Genomic DNA, 19,175 nt, shown 5'->3' with positions numbered 1-19,175 from the left:
GGTGCAGGCAGGCTTTGTTTTCGGTGGCCACCTAGGGAGAGGCAATCGGCGAGCATAATTAGCAATTCATTCGGGGTTGAAATTTATCTGGTTATTTGAATTTATTCGCGTTACGGCGTGCCTTGGGGGGAATGTCCCCCGTTTAAAATCCCTATAGCCACGCTGTTGCCAAGACAACATCTGCCGGCACCGCCATTTTAAGTGAGCCCACCTGATCCGCCATTTTAGGTGAGGCATGGCCTGGCCAGCATCGCATCTCAGCGGCAATTTTAAGCTGCCGGGTGCTGGGAACGGCTAAGCCGTTTCATTATAGCCTCTCGTGCTAAGAGGGTGGCCGTTACCTTCATATAAAGCCACTGCCTTCAAAATAAAACCACTGCCTGTGCAGGCAGAGCTTTCTCTGTGCTGGTGGGCTGCTACCCTGTAGCCCCATCGGAAGGATTATTTTGTCGCTTGCTTGGGTCCAATTTGGGTTCCTCAGGCGGCAGAGCTCCTCCTGGGCTAGCCAACAATACTAATTCTCATCAGGACATAGGTATGCCTAGTCTCTTTCAGGATTCATCACAGCAGCTCACGACGGTGGAGGGGGACTCTGGATCGTCTGACGAGGAGGAACAACAGGGACGCCAAGACACCCCGGCCACAGTCCAAATGGTTGCCGATGCTGTTCAGCAGGGTGGAAAAAGGAAGTCCAAGAGGAAGCACACTGCGAAAAAAGGCAAGAAGAGCAGGAAGTCGGACTCCAAGGATGAGTCAGGTACCTCCGCTTCAGATTCGGATAGTGACGCTCCCATGGAGGATTACTAGAGCCAGCGCGAGGATATTTCTGGGCTCCCTTTGTGGGTGCATGAAAGGACGGCTAATTCCCACCAGAAGTCCTTTAACGGGTCCCTGGAATGGAAAGAGGGGGGTGTTGGTGGAAGATGTAAAGCCATCCACCAGTGTGTCCACTGATTTTATACTAGGCAATCATTTATCTAAGAAGAAGAGGACTAAAATACTCAACGGGGATTACATTGACATATTCACTCTCCTCCCCCTGACTAAGATGACTGGTAAAGGGGAGAAAAAACGTAATTATGGGAAACGGAGATATAGGACCCCCCCGGGCGGAACACACTTTCGATAATTGGTTAGATGGTTACCAGGTCTTTATGGGTGTAGTTTCCACGGCTTATCGCAAGCGGGCTATGCATCTTATAGCACACATGGCACACGTGAGACGGGCCTTCACAATAGCAGGGGAGAATGCTGCCTTATCTTATGACGAGGATTTTCGTAGAAATGCGTCACTTCTGCCATCCACTTGCTGGGAACTGAGGGACCAGAACTATTGGATGGATCATGTAGGTCCATATGTTGAAAAGAAATCTCAGGATTCTCCTAAAAAGGGAAAGGTGGAGCCTAAGCGGCGTCGACAATGCTGGGACTTCAACAGGGGGGTCTGTTCCTGACCGGCTTGTAAGTATGCCCACGAATGCGAAAGGTGCCTCGGTAGTCACCCGGGCTCTGCCTGCATTAAAGGAAGGCAGCCCTTTCGGGGCAGCAGGGGGTACTCTCACCAAGGCCCCAGGGGTACCTCCGGACACCCACAGGGAAATGCAGGGAACCGCCAATAATGTCGCCCTTGACCTAGTGTTCTCACCTATCAAATTACACCCGTTAAAAACCCTATTAGAATCATACCCCAATAAAACAGCAGTGGCCTATCTCTGGGAAGGGTTCTCCACAGGTTATAGAATCCCGGTCTCCTTCCCACCCAACCCGGGCGATCCTCCCAACCAAAAATCAGTGCGGGAAATGCCTGACATAGCCAGAAAGCCTGCAATTAAAGCATGTGCTAATAAGTCACACTGTTGCAGTGTAACACACACACAGAGAGAGAGAGAGGGGGGGAGACCATGAGACCCACCAGGCTAAATTGCTGGTTTCCAAATCCATAGCTAAACACGCTATTGCTTAGGGTCCCACTCTCTTGGGGCCCCAAAAAAAATTTAAAGGGAAAAAACCTAGATGGACATTTCCAAAATATAAGATAAAAAACTAATAAAATAAAATACTACAATAAAATACTTATTTTGTTATGTGCAAATGGCTTTAGATACCTGTTAGGTCCATAAATTACCATATAGAATATATTCAACACAAAAAACAGTGACAATTTGTTGTTGACAAAGGACAACTGGACATATAAAGGGCCCCAATATCTTCAGTAGCCTAGGGCCTCATCAAGCCTAAATCCGGCCCTGCCCGAGACAGAGACAGAGCCTGGGTTGCCTGCCCCTGAACCCGGCGTATGCAAGCCTCACCTACATACAACTCTCAAGCCCCACCTACAGCCTGAAACACAGATTGACCATGTCTAATCCTGGTTCCGTCTTAAAGCAACAGAAAATGCTCCCAATGCTCCTCCTTAGATTTAGACCTCCTAGGCAGAGAAATCCAGAAGCTAACCTATCCCTTCAGAACCCAAAATATTTAGGCTATCTCCTGCGGAGGTATAGGGCAGCATAGAAATCAAATCAATAAATGCAAAATAAATACATACATGTTTTTGCATCACTAAGTTTTCTTTTCTTTCCTCTATCCCACACACAGGTCTCAAATTATTAAAATTCTGCCACTTCACCGGCAGCAGCAACTTTCAACAGGTCACGGACTCTATAGAACATGCCCTGACCTCCTGCTCCCCTCGCATCCGCTATTGTCCAGGCTGGGATGCCAAACTCTTATACGTTCCTCTCTCTTACTTGCCAGCCTCCATTCTTGACTTCCTGTGGAGATGCATCTGGCCCAAACCAGCACAAGCCGTGTAGAAGATGCTGAAGAAACATGTCAGTTCTCCAAATGAACCAAGGAAGTCTTTGCACTATTAACAATGTTCCGTTGTTTCTCTTTTCTGAAGTTCTAAACCAGTGGTTCCCCTTCATGGATCACTGCCTTGCCGTGGCGAAGGGGCTTGAAGAACTCAGAGAAGCTATGAACTATGCCGAGCAGGGCACCCAAGATGAACAGGTCATAGTGAAGAGTTTTGACCAAACGTGATCCACCTGGAGGAGGAACCGGCAAGCCACTCCAGTATCCCTGCCAAGAAAACTCCATGGACAAAGACAACAGGCATATAAAAGTTATGACGCTGGAAGATGAGCCCCTCAGGTCGGAAGGCGTCCAACATGCTACTGGGGAAGAGCGGAGGGCAAGTACAAGTAGATCCAGAGCTGATGAAGCGGCTGGGCCAAAGCCGAAAGGACGCTCAGTTGCGGATATGCCTGGAAGCGAAAGGAAAGTCCAATGCTGTAAAGAAAAATATTGCATAGGAACCTGGAATGTAAGAACCATGAACCTGGGTAAGTTGGAGGTGGTCAAAAATGAGATGGCAAGAATAAATATTGACATCCTGGGCATCAGTGAACTAAAATGGACGGGAATGGGTGAATTCAGTTCGGATGACCATCATATCTACTACTGTGGGCAAGAAACCCGTAAAAGAAATGGAGTGGCCCTCATAGTCAACAAAAGAGTGGCAAAAGCTGTACTGGGATGCAATCTCAAAAATGATAGAATGATCTCAATACGAATCCAAGGCAGACCTTTTAACATCACAGTAATCCAAGTTTATGCACCAACTACAGGTGCTGAAGAAACTGAAATTGACCAATTCTATGAAGACTTACAACACCTTATAGAAGTGACACCAAAGAAGGATGTTCTTCTCATTATAGGGGATTGGAATGCTAAAGTAGGGAGTCAAGAGATAAAAGGAACAACTGGCAAGTTTGGCCTTGGAGATCAAAACGAAGCAGGGCAAAGGCTAATAGAGTTCTGTCAAGAGAACAAGCTGGTCATCACAAACACGCTTTTCCAACAACACAAGAGACGACTCTACACATGGACATCACCAGATGGGCAGCATCGAAATCAGATTGATTATATTCTCTGCAGCCAAAGATGGAGAAGCTCTATACAGTCAGCAAAAACAAGACCTGGAGCTGACTGTGGCTCAGATCATCAGCTTCTTATAGCAAAATTCAAGCTTAAACTGAAGAAAGTAGGAAAAACCACTGGGCCGGTAAGATACAATCTAAGTCAAATCCCTTATGAATACACAGTGGAGGTGAGGAACAGGTTTAAGGATTTAGATTTGGTGGACAGAGTGCCTGAAGAACTATGGATGGAGGCTCGTAACATTATACAGGAGGCAGCAACGAAAACCATCCCAATGAAAAGGAAATGCAAGAAAGCAAAGTGGCTGTCCAATGAGGCCTTACAAATAGCGGGGGAGAGAAGGCAAGCAAAATGCAAGGGAGATCGTGAAACATACAGGAAATTGAATGCAGATTTCCAAAGAATAGCAAGGAGAGACAAGAAGACCTTCTTAAACAAGCAATGCAAAGAAATAGAGGAAAGCAATAGAATGGGAAGAACCAGAGATCTGTTCAAGAAAATTGGAGATATGAAAGGAACATTTCGTACAAAGATTTCCATAATAAAGGACAAAAGTGGAAAGGACCTAACAGAAGCAGAAGACATCAAGAAGAGGTGGCAAGAATACACCGAGGAATTATACCAGAAAGAAACGGATGTCTCATATACCCCAGGTAGTGTGGTTGCTGACCTTGAGCCAGACATCCTGGAGAGTGAAGTCAAATGGGCCTTAGAAAGCACTGCAAATAACAAGGCCAGTGGAAGTGATGGTATTCCAGCTGAACTATTTAAAATTTTAAAAGATGATGCTGTTAAGGTGCTACACTCAATATGCCAGCAAGTTTGGAAAACTCAGCAGTGGCCAGAAGATTGGAGAAGATCAGTCTACATCCCAATCCCAAAGAAGGGCAGTGCCAAAGAATGCTCCAACTATCGCACAATTGCACTAATTTCTCACGCTAGCAAGGTTATGCTTAAAATTCTACAAGGAAGGCTCAAGCAGTATGTGGACCGAGAACTCCCAGAAGTGCAAGCTGGATTTAGAAGAGGCAGAGGAACCAGAGACCAAATTGCAAACATGCGCTGGATTATGGAGAAAGCTAGAGAGTTCCAGAAAGACATTTACTTCTGCTTCATTGACTATGCAAAAGCCTTTGACTGTGTCGATCATGGCAAACTATGGCAAGTTCTTAAAGAAATGGGAGAGCCTGATCACCTCATCTGTCTCCTGAGAAATCTCTATGTGGGACAAGAAGCTACAGTTAGAACTGGATATGGAACAACTGACTGGTTCAAAATTGGGAAAGGAGTACGACAAGGCTGCATTTTGTCTCCCTGCTTATTTAACTTATATGCAGAATTCATCATGCGAAAGGCTGGGCTGGATGAATCCCTAGCCGGAATTAAGATTGCCGGAAGAAATATCAACAACCTCAGATATGCAGATGACACAACCTTGATGGCAGAAAGTGAGGAGGAATTAAAGAACCTTTTATTGAGGGTGAAAGAGGAGAGTGCAAAATATGGTCTGAAGCTCAACATCAAAAAAACGAAGATCATGGCTACTGGTCCCATCACCTCCTGGCAAATAGAAGGGGAAGAAATGGAGGCAGTGAGAGATTTTACTTTCTTGGGCTCCATGATCACTGCAGATGCTGACAGCAGCCACGAAATTAAAAGACGCCTGCTTCTTGGGAGAATGGCAATGACAGGCCTAGACAGCATCTTGAGAAGTAGAGACATCACCTTGCCAACAAAGGTCCGTATAGTTAAAGCTATGGTTTTCCCAGTAGTGATGTATGGAAGTGAGAGCTGGACCATAAAGAAGGCTGATCGCCGAAGAATTGATGCTTTTGAATTATGGTGCTGGAGGAGACTCTTGAGAGTCCCATGGACTGCAAGAAGATCAAACCTCTCCATTCTGAAGGAAACCAGCCCTGAGTGCTCACTGGAAGGACAGATTGTGAAGCTGAGGCTCCAGTACTTTGGCCACCTCATGAGAAGAGAAGACTCCCTGGAGAAGACCCTGATGTTGGGAAAGATGGAGGGCAAAAGGAGAAGGGGGCGACAGAGGACGAGATGGTTGGATAGTGTTTTCGAGGTTACCAGCATGAGTCTGACCAAGCTGCGGGGGGCAGTGGAGGACAGGAGTGCCTGGCGTTCTCTGGTCCATGGGGTCACGAAGAGTCGGACACGACTAAACGACTAAACAACAAAACCAGTGGTTCTGATACTTTTCTTCCCACAGACAACTTGAGAATTGCTGAAGGTCTTGCTTGACCATGGTAGGGTGCTCAGCGATTTTTAATTGTAGTTTATTTCTACTTTTATATCTTTATATATACAATGTATTTTATTGCATTACAATTGGAATTCTAGAGTAGAAGTCTATTAAAATGTTTATCTGTTGCAATGTAATGTCCTACTCAGTGAGGATTTCTCTCACACCACACAGATGCACCACTGAAAAACTGGTTTGATCTTTATTTATTTTTTTAATATTTTATTTAGGATTTTCTTGTTTTACAGAAGTGTAATGCCTCGTATTTTTTTCCCCCCATGTAACATTTTTACAAATCCGTTTCATTTGTTGAGGCATTAGGGGGAGAAGGGAAAAAAAAGGAAAAAGAAAGGGGGTGGAGGGAGGGAAGATGGATGGGGCTGGGGTCAGGTGGTGGTGTTTCTATTATGCTTAATGTATGTTGAGTTTGGTGTCAGCGTTGTTTGTGTTGTTCACTTGTGTTCCTTTGGTGGTGAGAGAGTTTGGGGTTGGCCTAGGGTGTGATTGTTTGTTTGTGATTGGCTGTGGTGATCTTTGTTTTCGTGTGTGAGTGGGGTGGGTGGGTGTTTTGGATCAGGTTAGCCATATTGATTTGTATGCTGTTGGTGGATTATTGTCATTGTCTTGTTGGGCTGTGTATGTGATAAAGGGGAGCCATATCGGGGTGAAGGTGTCTTCTTCTGTTTGTCCCCGTGTCAGTTTCAGTTTATTAGTTAATTTTTCCAGTAGGGCTGTTTCCCATACTATTTGGTACCATTGGTCCATGCTTACTCCTGACAGGTCTCTCCAGTGTCTGGTTATGGTGTTTCTGGCTGCTGAAAGTAGGTGGGTTATGAGTTCTTTGTGGTGTAAATGGGCGTTGTTGTCTTGGAAGATGTTTAGTAGGGCCAATTCTGGGGTGATATCTAATACTTGTTTAGTTATTTTACATATTTCTTGTATGGCTGTTGCCCAGAATAGTTGGATTTTGGGACACTCCCACCACATGTGGAGGTATGTGCCTGTGGAGGTGACCCTCTCCAGCATTTTGGTGAGGTTCCTGGGCGTATTAGCCCTAGTTTCCTTGGTGTTAGGTACCACCTGTAGGTGAGTTTCAGTGTGAGTTCTTTTCTTTTCGTTGATATGGATTTAAAGGGAGGTTTAGACCACATTCTGGTCCATTGCGTGGGGTTAATCTCATAGCCTATGTCATTCTCCCATTGTTTTTTGATTGCGTCTAGGGGGTTTGTGGGATTTTGGAGTAGTATTTTGTATATTGCGGATACCGTCCCTTTACTGTTTCCCTTTGTTGTTAGGAGGAGGTTTTCGAAGGTTGTCAGGGGCCTAGTTGCTGCAAATTTTACTGTTGGGTTGTTTAAGAGGGCATGTAGTTGGTGTTGTGTTAACCAGGGCATTTGGGTGTCTTCTAGTTTGTCTTGTATTTCTTGTGTTGACAAAGGTTTGTTATTTTTATAAAAGTCTATTAGGCGATATAAGCCTTTGGTTCGCTAGGTTTTTATCTGGAGGTTTTGTGCTGCGTGGTGGAATAATGGGTGGTACGCCAGGGGGATTAGTGGGGATGGGGTTGGGGATAGTTTGCCTATTTGTGTTTTCCATGCTTTGAGCATGGTCTGTGTGTACCTGTTGAGTGTTGTGGGAATTTTCTTTAGTTTGTTTGGGAGGAGTGGGTATGCTGTGGTGCAGGTATTTTCAATTGTGTCCCTCTCTAGGTGTACCCATTGTTTTGTCTCATCTTCTAGTATGTATGGGATTATATGACGTATTTGGTTGGCAATGTAATATGCTTCTATGTTGGGGATTCCCCATCCTCCTTCTGAGGTGGGGAGGTGCAGGCATTTGGGGCTTATTCTTGGTTTTTTATGTGAGAAGATAAAAGAGTGTAGTTTTCTCTGCCAACTGCGGAGTTGGGTTGGGGGGATCCAGATTGGGAGGGTTTGGAATAGGTAGGTTAGTTTTGGGGGTGTGATCATTTTGATCATGGCTATTTTGTCTGAGAGAGTGAAATTCATGTTATTCCATCTCTTTAGGTCTTTGTTAATTTGTCGCCACAGGGGCTTGTAGTTGTGGAGGTGCAATTTATTGAGGTTTCTGGTTATTTGTACCCCTAGGTATCTGAACTTGGTGTGGCAAAGTTTTATTTTGGTGACCTTCGTGAGTTCTTTTTGGGTGTGAGGAGGGGTGTTGAAGCACATAGCTTCTGACTTTGTGAAGTTTACCTGTAGGCCCGACACCATTGCAAATGTGTTGAGTTCTCTGATTAGGGAGGTTGCTGTGCTTATGGGGTCTGGTGTTGTGACCATTAGGTCATCTGCAAAGAGCCCTAATTTATAGGTTCTGCCTTTTATTTCCACTCCCTTGATGTCTGTGGCTGCTCGGATGCGGATTGCTAAGGGTTCCAGAGCCAGGATAAATAAGAAGGGAGACAGTGGGCATCCTTGTTTCGTGCCTCTTTGGATAGCTATAGTATTAGAATCCATATTATTAGTTCTGCATCTTGCTGAGGCTTGGGAGTATATTTGTTTGAGGATTTGTAGGAAGTTGGGGCCAAATTTCATGTTAGTTAGTACTGCTAATATGTATTTCCACTCTAAGCAATCAAAGGCTTTGAGGATGTCTAAGGACATAATTGTCAATGGGAGTTTAGTTGCCTTGCTGTGTTCGATCAGGTTCAGTAGTTTCCTGATGGGGTCTGTTATATTGCGGCCAGGGACAAAGCCAGTCTGGTCTGGGGCTATTAACTTGTGTAGGAAGATTTTTAGGCGGTTGGCCAAGATTGATGTGAATATCTTGTAGTCTTGGTTTATTAATGAGATTGGGTGGTATGATTCTACTTTGAGGCTATCTTTTAGTGGTTTGGGGATGGAGACTATTTTGGAGTGGGTCCAGGTTTTGGGGATGGGGCCCCCTTTTATGATGTTGTTGAATAGGCGGGTCATGTAGGGCATCAAGGGTTCTTTGAATTTCCTATAGAATTCTGCTGTGAAGCCATCTGGGCCTGGGGCTTTGTGTGGTTTCAGGTTTTTGAGGACCGCATCTATTTCCTCTGGGGTGATAGGGCTGTCCATGAATTCCTGTTCCTCATCATTTAGGGTAGGCATGGTCAGTCCTGCTAGAAATTTTTTGATTTCCCTCTCTGGTGGGTTATGGGAGGTGTATAGGTTGGAGTAGAATTCTGCAAATTCTGAGATTATTTCTTTGGGGGAGAATGTTATGTTGCCGTCTTTTTTGGTGATGCAGTGTATTCTTGTTTTGAGTGCTTTTTTCCTGCATCTATTTGCTAGTAATCTGGAGTTTTTCCCTCCATATTCATAGAAACGTTGTTTAGAGTATAGAATGTTAATCATTGTTTTGTTGATTTCTAAGGAGTCTAGTTCTCTCCTTTTTTGTTCTATAAGTTTGAGGAGTTTTTTAGATCCTGTTTGTTTGTAGCGTGATGAGAGGACTGTGATGTCTTGTTCTATTTTGCTAATTTTTGAGGTGGTTTGTTTTTTAAGGAATGTTTTCTCTTTTATGCAAGCTCCTCTGGTGACCGCTTTCATTGCGTCCCATAGGAGGGGGGTTGTTATATTGTCTACATCGTTTTCCTTGAAGTAGTTTTGGAGGGTTTTTGTGAGACTCTCTCTAATTTGTTTGTTTGTAGTTAGGATGGGACTGAAGGACCATGATGGGGTGGTTTGTGTTCCTTCTCCTATTTTAACGATGACTTCTACTGGGGCGTGATCTGTGATTTTAATGTTACCTATGTTTGTTGATTCCATTGAGGGGATCAGACCCTGTGTGAGTAGAATGCTGTCCAGTCTGGACACTGTATCATGGCATCCCGATTGGAATGTATGGCTGATGTCTCCCGGGTTTTGCTCACCCCAGATGTTGTAGAGACCCCTGTTCTTTAGCAATTTTAGTAATTTGTAAGAGTTCCTAGTTGTTGGAGGTTTCCTTTGGAGGAAGGTTGCCCATGGGGTTGTAGGGTGGATATCTTTCAGGGATATACCTTTCATATTTAGATTGAGGTCCCCTCCTAGGATTGCTTCCCCTTCAGAGAAGGAGAGGAATTTGTTTAGTGTCTTCTGGAAGAATTCTAATTGTTTCGCGTTTGGGGCATATATGGAGACGATTGTCAGTTTGATTTTGCCGTCTAGTGTCCCTTTAGCGAAAATGAATCTGCCTTTTTTGTCCTTGAGGACTGTTGTGGCAGTGAAGTTCAGGTCTCTACTAAGTATTATGGCTACACCACGTGCTTTCCCTGAGCCTCGTGCGACCCACTGTTGACTGAAGCGGGGGTTGCTCAGGAGTTTGCTGCCTTTGGGTGGGTTGTGTATTTCTTGTAGGAAGGTGATGTGTGGTTTCATGGTGTTTATGTATGAGGTGATGCACTTTCTTTTGATGGGGTTTCCCAGCCCCCTCACATTTAATGTAATTGCTTTTACGTTAGCCATCTTGCTTATGTGGGGCGATTCCCTACCAACCCGTTCAGGTTGTCTTGTGTCTCTCTCTTTGTGTTGTTTAAAGAACCAGTGGGGTTGCGCTGACCTAGGGTGTGGTGGGTGGGGGGTTAGTGGGATTAGAGTAAGATTTGGGTTAAAGAGTAGGGGGTAAGTTGTGGAGAGTTTCCTATATGTAGTCATATAGGTGTTTGTTTGGGGTATTTTGGGCCATCTGGCATTTAGCCGGTTGGTCCTAGGTCTCAGCTGGTGTGGAGGGCCGTGTTCAAGGGCAGGCTATCCCCCCTGTTGTTTGCGATGGGGGGGTGATCAGCGAGACAGTGTGAAGTGACTTTGTAACGTCGCTGTCAAGTATAAGGTTCATAAGCAATGTTGCCAATGTTTTGAGCAACATTGTTGGTGTGTTGGGGTGGGGATGTGGGTGCTGGTACGCTCTGGTGCCACCATAGTGCTGGTTGGGTATCAGATTTTAGCCTGATTGTGGGTTGTGTTATTAAGGTTGGAGTTGTTTTTCCTTAGTATGGAGTGTGGGGATGTTGAAGGTGTGGGTGATGGGAAATGTGGTTGAGGTCGTCTGGACTGGTGTTGGGGTGAGGATTTCTGTGGGGGTGCGGGGCTGGGGGGGGATGTTGATGGTGTTAACTAAATCTATGTTTTGGGGGGGAGAGAGGGGGAAAAGGGGGGGGAATCACCAGTCCTTCAGTTTGTGGTTTTTTCCTGGTTGCTTCATTCAGATGGGGTTATTGTTGTTGTTGTAGGGTTGTCCATCTGCGATGAATTGGTTTGGTTAATCTTGGTCTGGTTTCTTGTGTCGTATGGCCGGCGGGACGATTCTGAGCGTGATGCTTGTCTGTATTGGTTTGCGTTGTTGTGCCGCTTCTGTTGTTTCTTTTTCTTCTGTACCGTCGTCCAGTTGTTTGCTGTTGTTTCCTCGTGGTTGTTTCCTCGTGGTTGGGGCTGTCACTTGGTGGGTTTGTCGGTTGCCATTCCGGTGGGAGGTCGAGTTCAAGGTTCTTTAGTAGTTGCAGGGCCTCAGATATGTTGGTGGCCGTGTGTTGTGTTGTATTAGTTGTTACAATGAGGCGGAAGGGGAAGCCCCATCGGTATTTGATCCCTGCTTGTTGGAGACGCTGGGTGAATGGGCGCAGGCTTTTCCTCTGGTTTAGGGTATCCTGGGATAAGTCCTGTAAGGCCAGAATGGGGGTTTCTCCATATTGAAGGTTGGTTGAGTTTCTGAGGTAGTTCCATACCTCTTCCTTCTTTTTGTAGCGTGTGAAGCATACAATGATGTCTCTTGGGGGGGCGCTGGGTTTTGGCATAGGTTTTAGGGCTCTGTGAGCCCTCTCCAAGTCATCTGCCTCAAGTTTCAGGCTAAAAAAGGAGGGGTTTGATTTTTTAAAGTAAAGGGGATAGAAAACAAAATTGGGGATGGAAAGTGAAAGGTGGGATAGAAGGAAAAAATAAGGAGGGGTGAAGAGAGAGAGAGAGAGAGAGGGGAGAGAAAAAAGGAAGAGAAAAATAAAAGGGGAGAGTTGAGGGGGAGAGTATCAATAGCAATAGCAGTGATATGGAGAATTTTTTTGTTTTAAAAGGGAGTGGTGGTCGTAGCAGGGGGGCGAAGGATTCCCCCCTCAAGAAGAAGCTGACAATTAGAATAGAAAGGGCTCTAAAAAGGGGGGGGGGGGAATTGTGTGTGTGTGTTGTTGATGTTGTTGTTTTTTTTAAAAAAAAAACTATTTCCCCCTAATTATTATTATTATCTTTTGTTTGTAAATAATAATAATAATTAAAATGGTACGGGTAGAAGATAAAAATGAGAATTAAAGGTTTTTAAAAAATGTGTTTTTGTGTGTTTATATATATATATATAAAGTTATTTTATTTTAAAAAATGAGTAAGGTACGAAGAGCATAGGTAAAAGAGAGTGGAAAGTCTGGGGCGAAGTGGCAGTCCCAGGAAATGACCTGTGTTGTTTCAGGGCTCTTTTCTGGGTACTGCCATTTTAATTCTTAAGAGGGGAGTTTGAGGTGAAAATAAAATGAGATTTAAGTTGGGGTGTGTGTGTGTGGAAAAGGGTGTCTTTAAATAGTGTAGAAAAGGTAGAAACAACAATTAAAATTCAAGTAAAGGGTGGCTGCAGCAGCGGTGGCCCCTCTTTTAAAAAGAAGAGTGATAAAAGTAGGTATATGGGGGGGATAAAAAAGATGTTTAATTTTTTTTAAAAAAAAAAAAGAAAGGGAGAGAGAGGGGGAGGAGGAAGGGGTTAACAAAGAGGGGGTTAAAAGAAAAAGAAAAAGAAAGGGGGAGAAAAAAGGGTAGTTTCTTCCTTTCTGTGATCTCCTTTGTCATGCGGCTTTTCGCTGTTTTCCTTGCCGCTGGAGCATGTGCCCAATGTTGTTCCTTAACCAGCTGCTTAAGAAATGGAGACTTATCGCTCCCGGAGACAGCTTTGGAGAGTGCCAGAATCGTGCAGGGTCTTTCCATCTAGCGTCCCCCAGCCCCTTATTCCCTCCAGATTTGGGGCCAGGCGCGAGCTTCTTAGACTGAATAAAGAAGAGGCATCCCCAAGTCTGCAAATGCCATGTAATCAATAACTTTTTTGGATCTGATGATTCCTTTACACTGACATGAATGTAAATTGTATAAGCGAAGTAACTTGTACTAAACAGCAGACAGCGAGGCAGTTCATGTGTCTGGTGGAAACTGGAGGAGGGAAGTCAAATTATGTTTTTATTCTGAAGATGTACTACATTTCATATCTTTGGTAAAAACTGAAAACTCAAAAAATAAAATTAACAAACAAAACAAATTGGGGATTGGACCTTGAGCAAGTGCAATATGTAGTGCAGTGATGGCAAAATAAGGCATATGACCTGTTGGATGCTGATGCTGGGCTTGCACAATATATGACCGCAGAGTTGCTTATTTCTATAGATGTAGATAGGATCATACTGTTCCTCTTTATTAAGCTGTTCAGTTATTAAGGATCATTCTGTTCCTCTTCATTTGGTTGTTCAGTGAATAAGCAGCTAGCTAGAGCTATTGTTTATACTTGTTTTAGCTTGCCTCTGCTGCAAGCAGCTCATTGCTTCATTTCTCCTTCCCCTCAATAACACTGCGAGGGAGGCTAAATAGAGCAGTGAGCTTCATGGTGGACCAGGGGTTGGGATTTGGTTTCTCCAAGGCTTGCTAGGTCCCTGTGTGCCCTCACTCTTGCAAGCTTATTCCCTGCAGGTTTCAGCCATGTGGCTCTACCTGGCTGCCCTGCTGGGGCTTTACTTCCTTCGCCGATGGTACCAGGAGAGACAGACGGTGGAGAACCTGACAGAGAAATATGTCTTCATCACCGGCTGTTCCGCTGGCTTTGGAAACCTACTTGCCAGGCAGCTGGATGCCCGGGGTCTGCGGGTGTTGGCAACCTGTACCACCCAGAAGGGGGCAGAGCAGCTGGACAAGGTCACCTCAGAGCGCTTGAAAACCACCATTCTGGATGTCACCAGTAAGGAGAGTGTGGCGGCAGCGACGGAGTGGGTGAAAGAACAAGTGGGGAACAAAGGTAGCTTTTTGTTCTGTTGTTTCCATGCTCTGGATCCGGCCAGGCATTATCTGTATCATCATCTGCTTATCTTTACTCCACTTTCCCACAAAATGTGGCCAAAGTGACTCCCCATATATCAAATGAACGAGTACTATTCAAAGAAGTTATTAGAAACAATTAATCCAGGCTTCTGGTTTCCAGCCGTGAGATATGGCTGCCTCCCAAGAGATCGAACCCTCAGTCTTGCCAGTAATTCAGGGTTAATATGAAGGTAATTAGCCCTGCTGCCCCCCCCCCAGGTAGGGGAGGCTGCGCCACCCTCAGATCGTCCATTATCTGCCCTCCGCAACAAGATGTGGGGGCAGGGGGGCAGGGTGATGACCACGGCAAAAACTGGGAACCTTCCAGAAACAGTCTCATGAGCTGGGGATCCCTGTGTTCTCAAAATTATGAAAGCTTGGACTAAGAAACAGGCATGTTCTGGAAAGGAGATAAAAAAGATCTGCTAAACAAACCAAAATTTGGATGTCAAGGTTTTGAAAAGGACTCTATTGTTGTGTTTTCATTAATGTGAGGTGCGTGGTTATTTTTCCTTCTATATATCTACATCTACTCTTCTATGCCAAACTTCACCAAGAAAGAACAAACATTAAACGGAATACAGGCGGATTTCCAATTGTAATTAGTTATCTGGCTGTGCAGCCCTCGTTTGAAGTTCTAATTTGACTTAGCAAAAGATAAAGGAGTTGAGAAAATGGTATCCATTAGCTGTGTTGCAGAAGGAAAAACTTCCTTCTGAGGGAGTTGGGCAAAAAATTTTGAGACTACAATATGGGAAATGTTTCACAAAAAAACAGTGCATTTGTTTGCATGTATTTTTATAAAAGGTGAAGGTGAAGGTCAAACTGGCATTTGGCAGCCCCCCCCCCAAGGCCCGGGGGGGGAGGTATGGACTCTGGAAAAAGCCGATCAATTGATAAATGATTGCTGCAAGTGAAATATACCCTATCATGTTGATTTTCTACAAAAAAAAACTTTGGAATAACAGCTTCTTAAACAACTTGAGAGCTCACGGCATCATTCATCTTCAAATGAAGCAGGGGAAAAAGTGTGAGACAATTTTTCCAGACATCCGGAACATGGGAAATCCTTCTGAATTTTTTTAAAAATTCGGAAAGTAATTTGGTTTTATTTGTTTGTATTGTGATTTAATTGGATTAATATTTTTTTAAAAAAAGAAAGAAAGAATCCAAATATCAGTGAGTAAAATTTTACAAAAACTATGCAATCAGCTTAATTCAACCTCTATAAGAAGCTTCTAGGGTTGCCAACTGATCTGAAAGACATTTGCTTTGTGCCTTTGACAGCAGCTTATTCTGTGACATCAGCAGGTGAAGCTCCTTGTGGTGTGAAGAGAAACATTGACACCTGATAATGTCCACAGATCAAGCTGCTCTTTAAAGCACATATATGAAAAGCCGTAAGTGATGGTACAAAATGGTAACTTTAAATGACAAGCAGGTGATGCTGGACTCTGAATCTTTCCTCCTAAGAGCAGCTGGGAGGAGCTGCAATCCACACCAGGAAAATGACTCAGAAGGAGGAGATATGTGCTACCCTTTCTTCAGAAATGCTGCCTGATCCAATCTAAAGATTAAGATAATTTCTCCACAGTGGCTGCTGAGACTGAGACAAGAAGGGAGATTATTGTACTATTGTTAATAAATGATATAAATCATTTATTAATGATACAAACCGCTCTTTCTTAGTTATTTCTCTCATCACCCACTCATAAACACCCTCTCAGTGTTCCATACATGCTATATTCTACACGTATTATGTCTTATTAATTTTACAGCAAAATCCCTATAAAATCTCCTAACCAACCTGTGCAAAACGTAGGCCCAAACTACAGACTCCATTCTCTGACAGCATGCAGGGAAATCAGGTGGCTGCTGTGCAAATTGATTCCCAGGGCTCCATACTATCCTCCACTTCAGTGCTGTGCTCATTTGACAGAGGGCAATGACAGAAGTTGCAAGAGTGTCTGGAGAGACCTGGTCTGAACAAAGACATTGGATTCTTATCTCATTATACATGACAAAGCCATTTTTCACCTTCTCACTCCTTGCTTTTTCCTGTAAGACCTATTGCAGTCGTTAAGAGTCGTCAACAGGCTCATCACAGCTATCTGCCAATCACCCAATCCCACCACCCTTCTGAGTAATACCCCTCCCCACCTTCTCACTATATAGAAGGGTCTGGTGACTTCTGTTTCAGTGTATCTGAAGAAGTGTGCATGCACACGAAAGCTCATACCAAGAACTAACTTAGTTGGTCTTTAAGGTGCTACTGGAAGGAATTTTTTTATATTATAAAAGGTGAAAGTGAAGGTGAAGCTGGCATTTGGCAGGCCCCCCCTAGGGCCCGGGGGGGGGGTGTGGACTCTGGAAAAAGCCGATCAACTGATAAATGATTGCTGAAAGTGAAATATACCCTATCATGTTGATTTTGTACAAAAAACTTTGGAATAACAGCTTCTTAAACAACTTGAGAGCTCACGGTGTCACTCATCTTCAAATGAAGCAGGGAAAAAAGTGTGAGACAATTTCCCCAGACATCCGAAACATGGGAAATCCTTCTGAATTTTTTTAAAAATTCGGAAAGTAATTTGGTTTTATTTGTTTGTATTGTGATTTTATTGGATTAATAATTTTTTTTTAAAAAAAAGAAAGAATCCAAATATCAGTGAGTAAAATTTTACAAAAACTATGCAATCAGCTTAATTCAACCTCTATAAGAAGCTTCTAGGGTTGCCAACTGATCTGAAAGACATTTGCTTTGTGCCTTTGACAGCAGCTTATTCTGTGACATCAGCAGGTGAAGCTCCTTGTGGTGTGAAGAGAAACATTGACACCTGATAATGTCCACAGATCAAGCTGCTCTTTAAAGCACATATATGAAAAGCCGTAAGTGATGGTACAAAATGGTAACTTTAACTGACAAGCAGGTGATGCTGGACTCTGAATTTTTCCTCCTAAGAGCAGCTGGGAGGAGCTGCAATCCACACCAGGAAAATGACTCAGAAGGAGGAGATATGTGTTCCCTTTCTTCAGAAATGCTGCCTGATTCAATCTAAAGATTAAGATAATTTCTCCACAGTGGCTGCTGAGACTGAGACAAGAAGGGAGATTATTGTACTATTGTTAATAAATGATATAAATCATTTATTAATGATACAAACCCCTCTTTCTTAGTTATTCCTCTCATCACCCTCTCATAAACACCCTCTCAGTGTTCCATATATGCTATATTCCACACGTATCATGTCTTATTAATTTTATCTTTTTCACTAGCAAAATCCCTATAAAATCTCCTAACCAACCTGTGCAAAACGTAGGCCCAAACTACAGACTCCATTCTCTGACAGCATGCAGAAAATCAGGTGGCTGCTGTGCAAATTGATTTTTTTAAAAAAATAAATATATTTATTCAAAGTTTAAGAATTACAAAGAGAAAAGAAGAAAAGATACAAAAAACAAAAAACAAAGAGTATAACAACATCAAAAAAATGAAAAAAATACACTCACTTAAAAAACAACAACAACAAAAGCAGATTAAACCTTTACAGAACTTTCCTCCTTAACTTATTTCCTTGACCTCCTCACACCTCCCATTTTTGTATTCTAGTTCAAATTGTTATTTCTGCAAATCCTTCCAACCTTATTTTCATTTAAACAATTTAATTTATTTATTTTTTAAAAAACCACTTTTACTTTGTACAATCTTAAAGCTCATTCAAACCTATGTACCAATACTTATTCTTAAAACATTTTTCTAAGGTCGAAAACAATTCCCTTCCACCAATTTCCCGACTCTCATAAAAAGCAAAAAAGACAAAAAAGCAAATTATATTATATATCCTTTGAGTTTGCCATTTCCATTCCACCCATACCCCCTTCCCGGTTTCAGTCCCCACCATAAATCCATCAACTCAAAAAACCATTAGCCCGGAGATCTTACGTCCGAGGCCCTTAAATCTCTCTCATGTCCCCTCTGCCAGTCTTTTTGATAGTCCTTAATATTGAAAACCAAAACTCGGGGAGGCTCCAACCCAGCAGCTTCCACATTCCTTCCAGCCAAGCCTCCGTACTTAAAAGTAAAGCCTATGGGGTATTCCAAATCTTGTTTCATTCTCCCTTCAGATCCAAATGTCCCCAAAACTTCAGCTTCCAACTGAATCAAGTTTATAATCCTAGGGTCCTCTGGTCTCCCCATAAGGAGATCTCTCCATCTTTCACTTTCCAATTCAGGCCATGCTTCCATCTTCAGAATCTTCACAAAATTATTTCCCCTTATTGCCGACATGTCAAAGCTCAAATTACAGCTCTCCTTTCACACCTGCAGGGTTACGTCTCCCCCTTTCTTCTCTTCAGAGGCAACATAATTCTCCTTCTCCAGTTCTGCTGTTTGTTCAGTTAAGTAAAATTCCTGTGCCGAGTTCCTATCAAATTCAATGATAGCACTCACGCTTGTGTCCAAAGTTGTGACGTTTGTAGTCAAAACACCAATTTGACCTTGCAGCTTTCCCAAGAGAAAAAATGTCCTATTCAGTTCAAACTGGATTTTCTTTCCAAGAGCCATTCTCTGCAGTATTCCAAAGCTCCCTCTAGGGGAATTTAGATTTCTTTTTACTCATTCAGAACAGATCCAAAAGTCCAGTTAAATTGTAACAGTCCTTCCTTCTTTCCGAAAGCAAACTTGTAACAAATGTAGACAACAGAAACAAGGTCCTCTTTTTGCGTCTTGACAGCTAACTTGACAGCTGTCAAATTGTTCTATAGTTCCTCAACGGGCTCTCAAGGACCACTCCCGGGTCCGGGGGGGGGTGGCCCATCAATTCCCAAATTTAGCTCTTATCTTGCAGGCTCCCCTGCTTCCAGATAAAGTTTCTTATAGTGTCAATCCGTAGAATTAAAGTCCTTTAAAA

General features: G+C 43.4%; 3 protein-coding genes across 3 annotated transcripts in view; 1 reads left to right on the top strand and 2 right to left on the bottom strand.

The window, feature by feature from the left end:
• Positions 1 to 19,175, bottom strand: part of LOC307210720 (retinol dehydrogenase 7-like) — a 149,893-nt gene that overhangs the window by 73,832 nt on the left and 56,886 nt on the right. The gene's annotated exons all lie outside the window — the stretch shown is intronic.
• Positions 1 to 19,175, bottom strand: part of LOC307210722 (17-beta-hydroxysteroid dehydrogenase type 6-like) — a 110,384-nt gene that overhangs the window by 48,265 nt on the left and 42,944 nt on the right. The window lies entirely within an intron of this gene.
• The window catches only part of PRIM1 (DNA primase subunit 1), a 151,463-nt gene continuing 145,878 nt past the window's right edge, over positions 13,591 to 19,175 (top strand). The window contains exons 1-2 of the mRNA XM_079966754.1: positions 13,591 to 13,623; positions 13,774 to 14,203. Of these exons, the coding sequence (XP_079822880.1) occupies positions 13,891 to 14,203 (313 nt within the window). The 5' untranslated portion in view covers positions 13,591 to 13,623; positions 13,774 to 13,890. The remainder of the gene's footprint in view (positions 13,624 to 13,773; positions 14,204 to 19,175) is intronic.

Source organism: Podarcis cretensis, assembly GCF_951804945.1.
Source record: "Podarcis cretensis genome assembly, chromosome: 2".
Lineage (NCBI taxonomy): Eukaryota > Metazoa > Chordata > Lepidosauria > Squamata > Lacertidae > Podarcis > Podarcis cretensis.
This window is presented reverse-complemented; position numbering and strand designations above follow the sequence as displayed.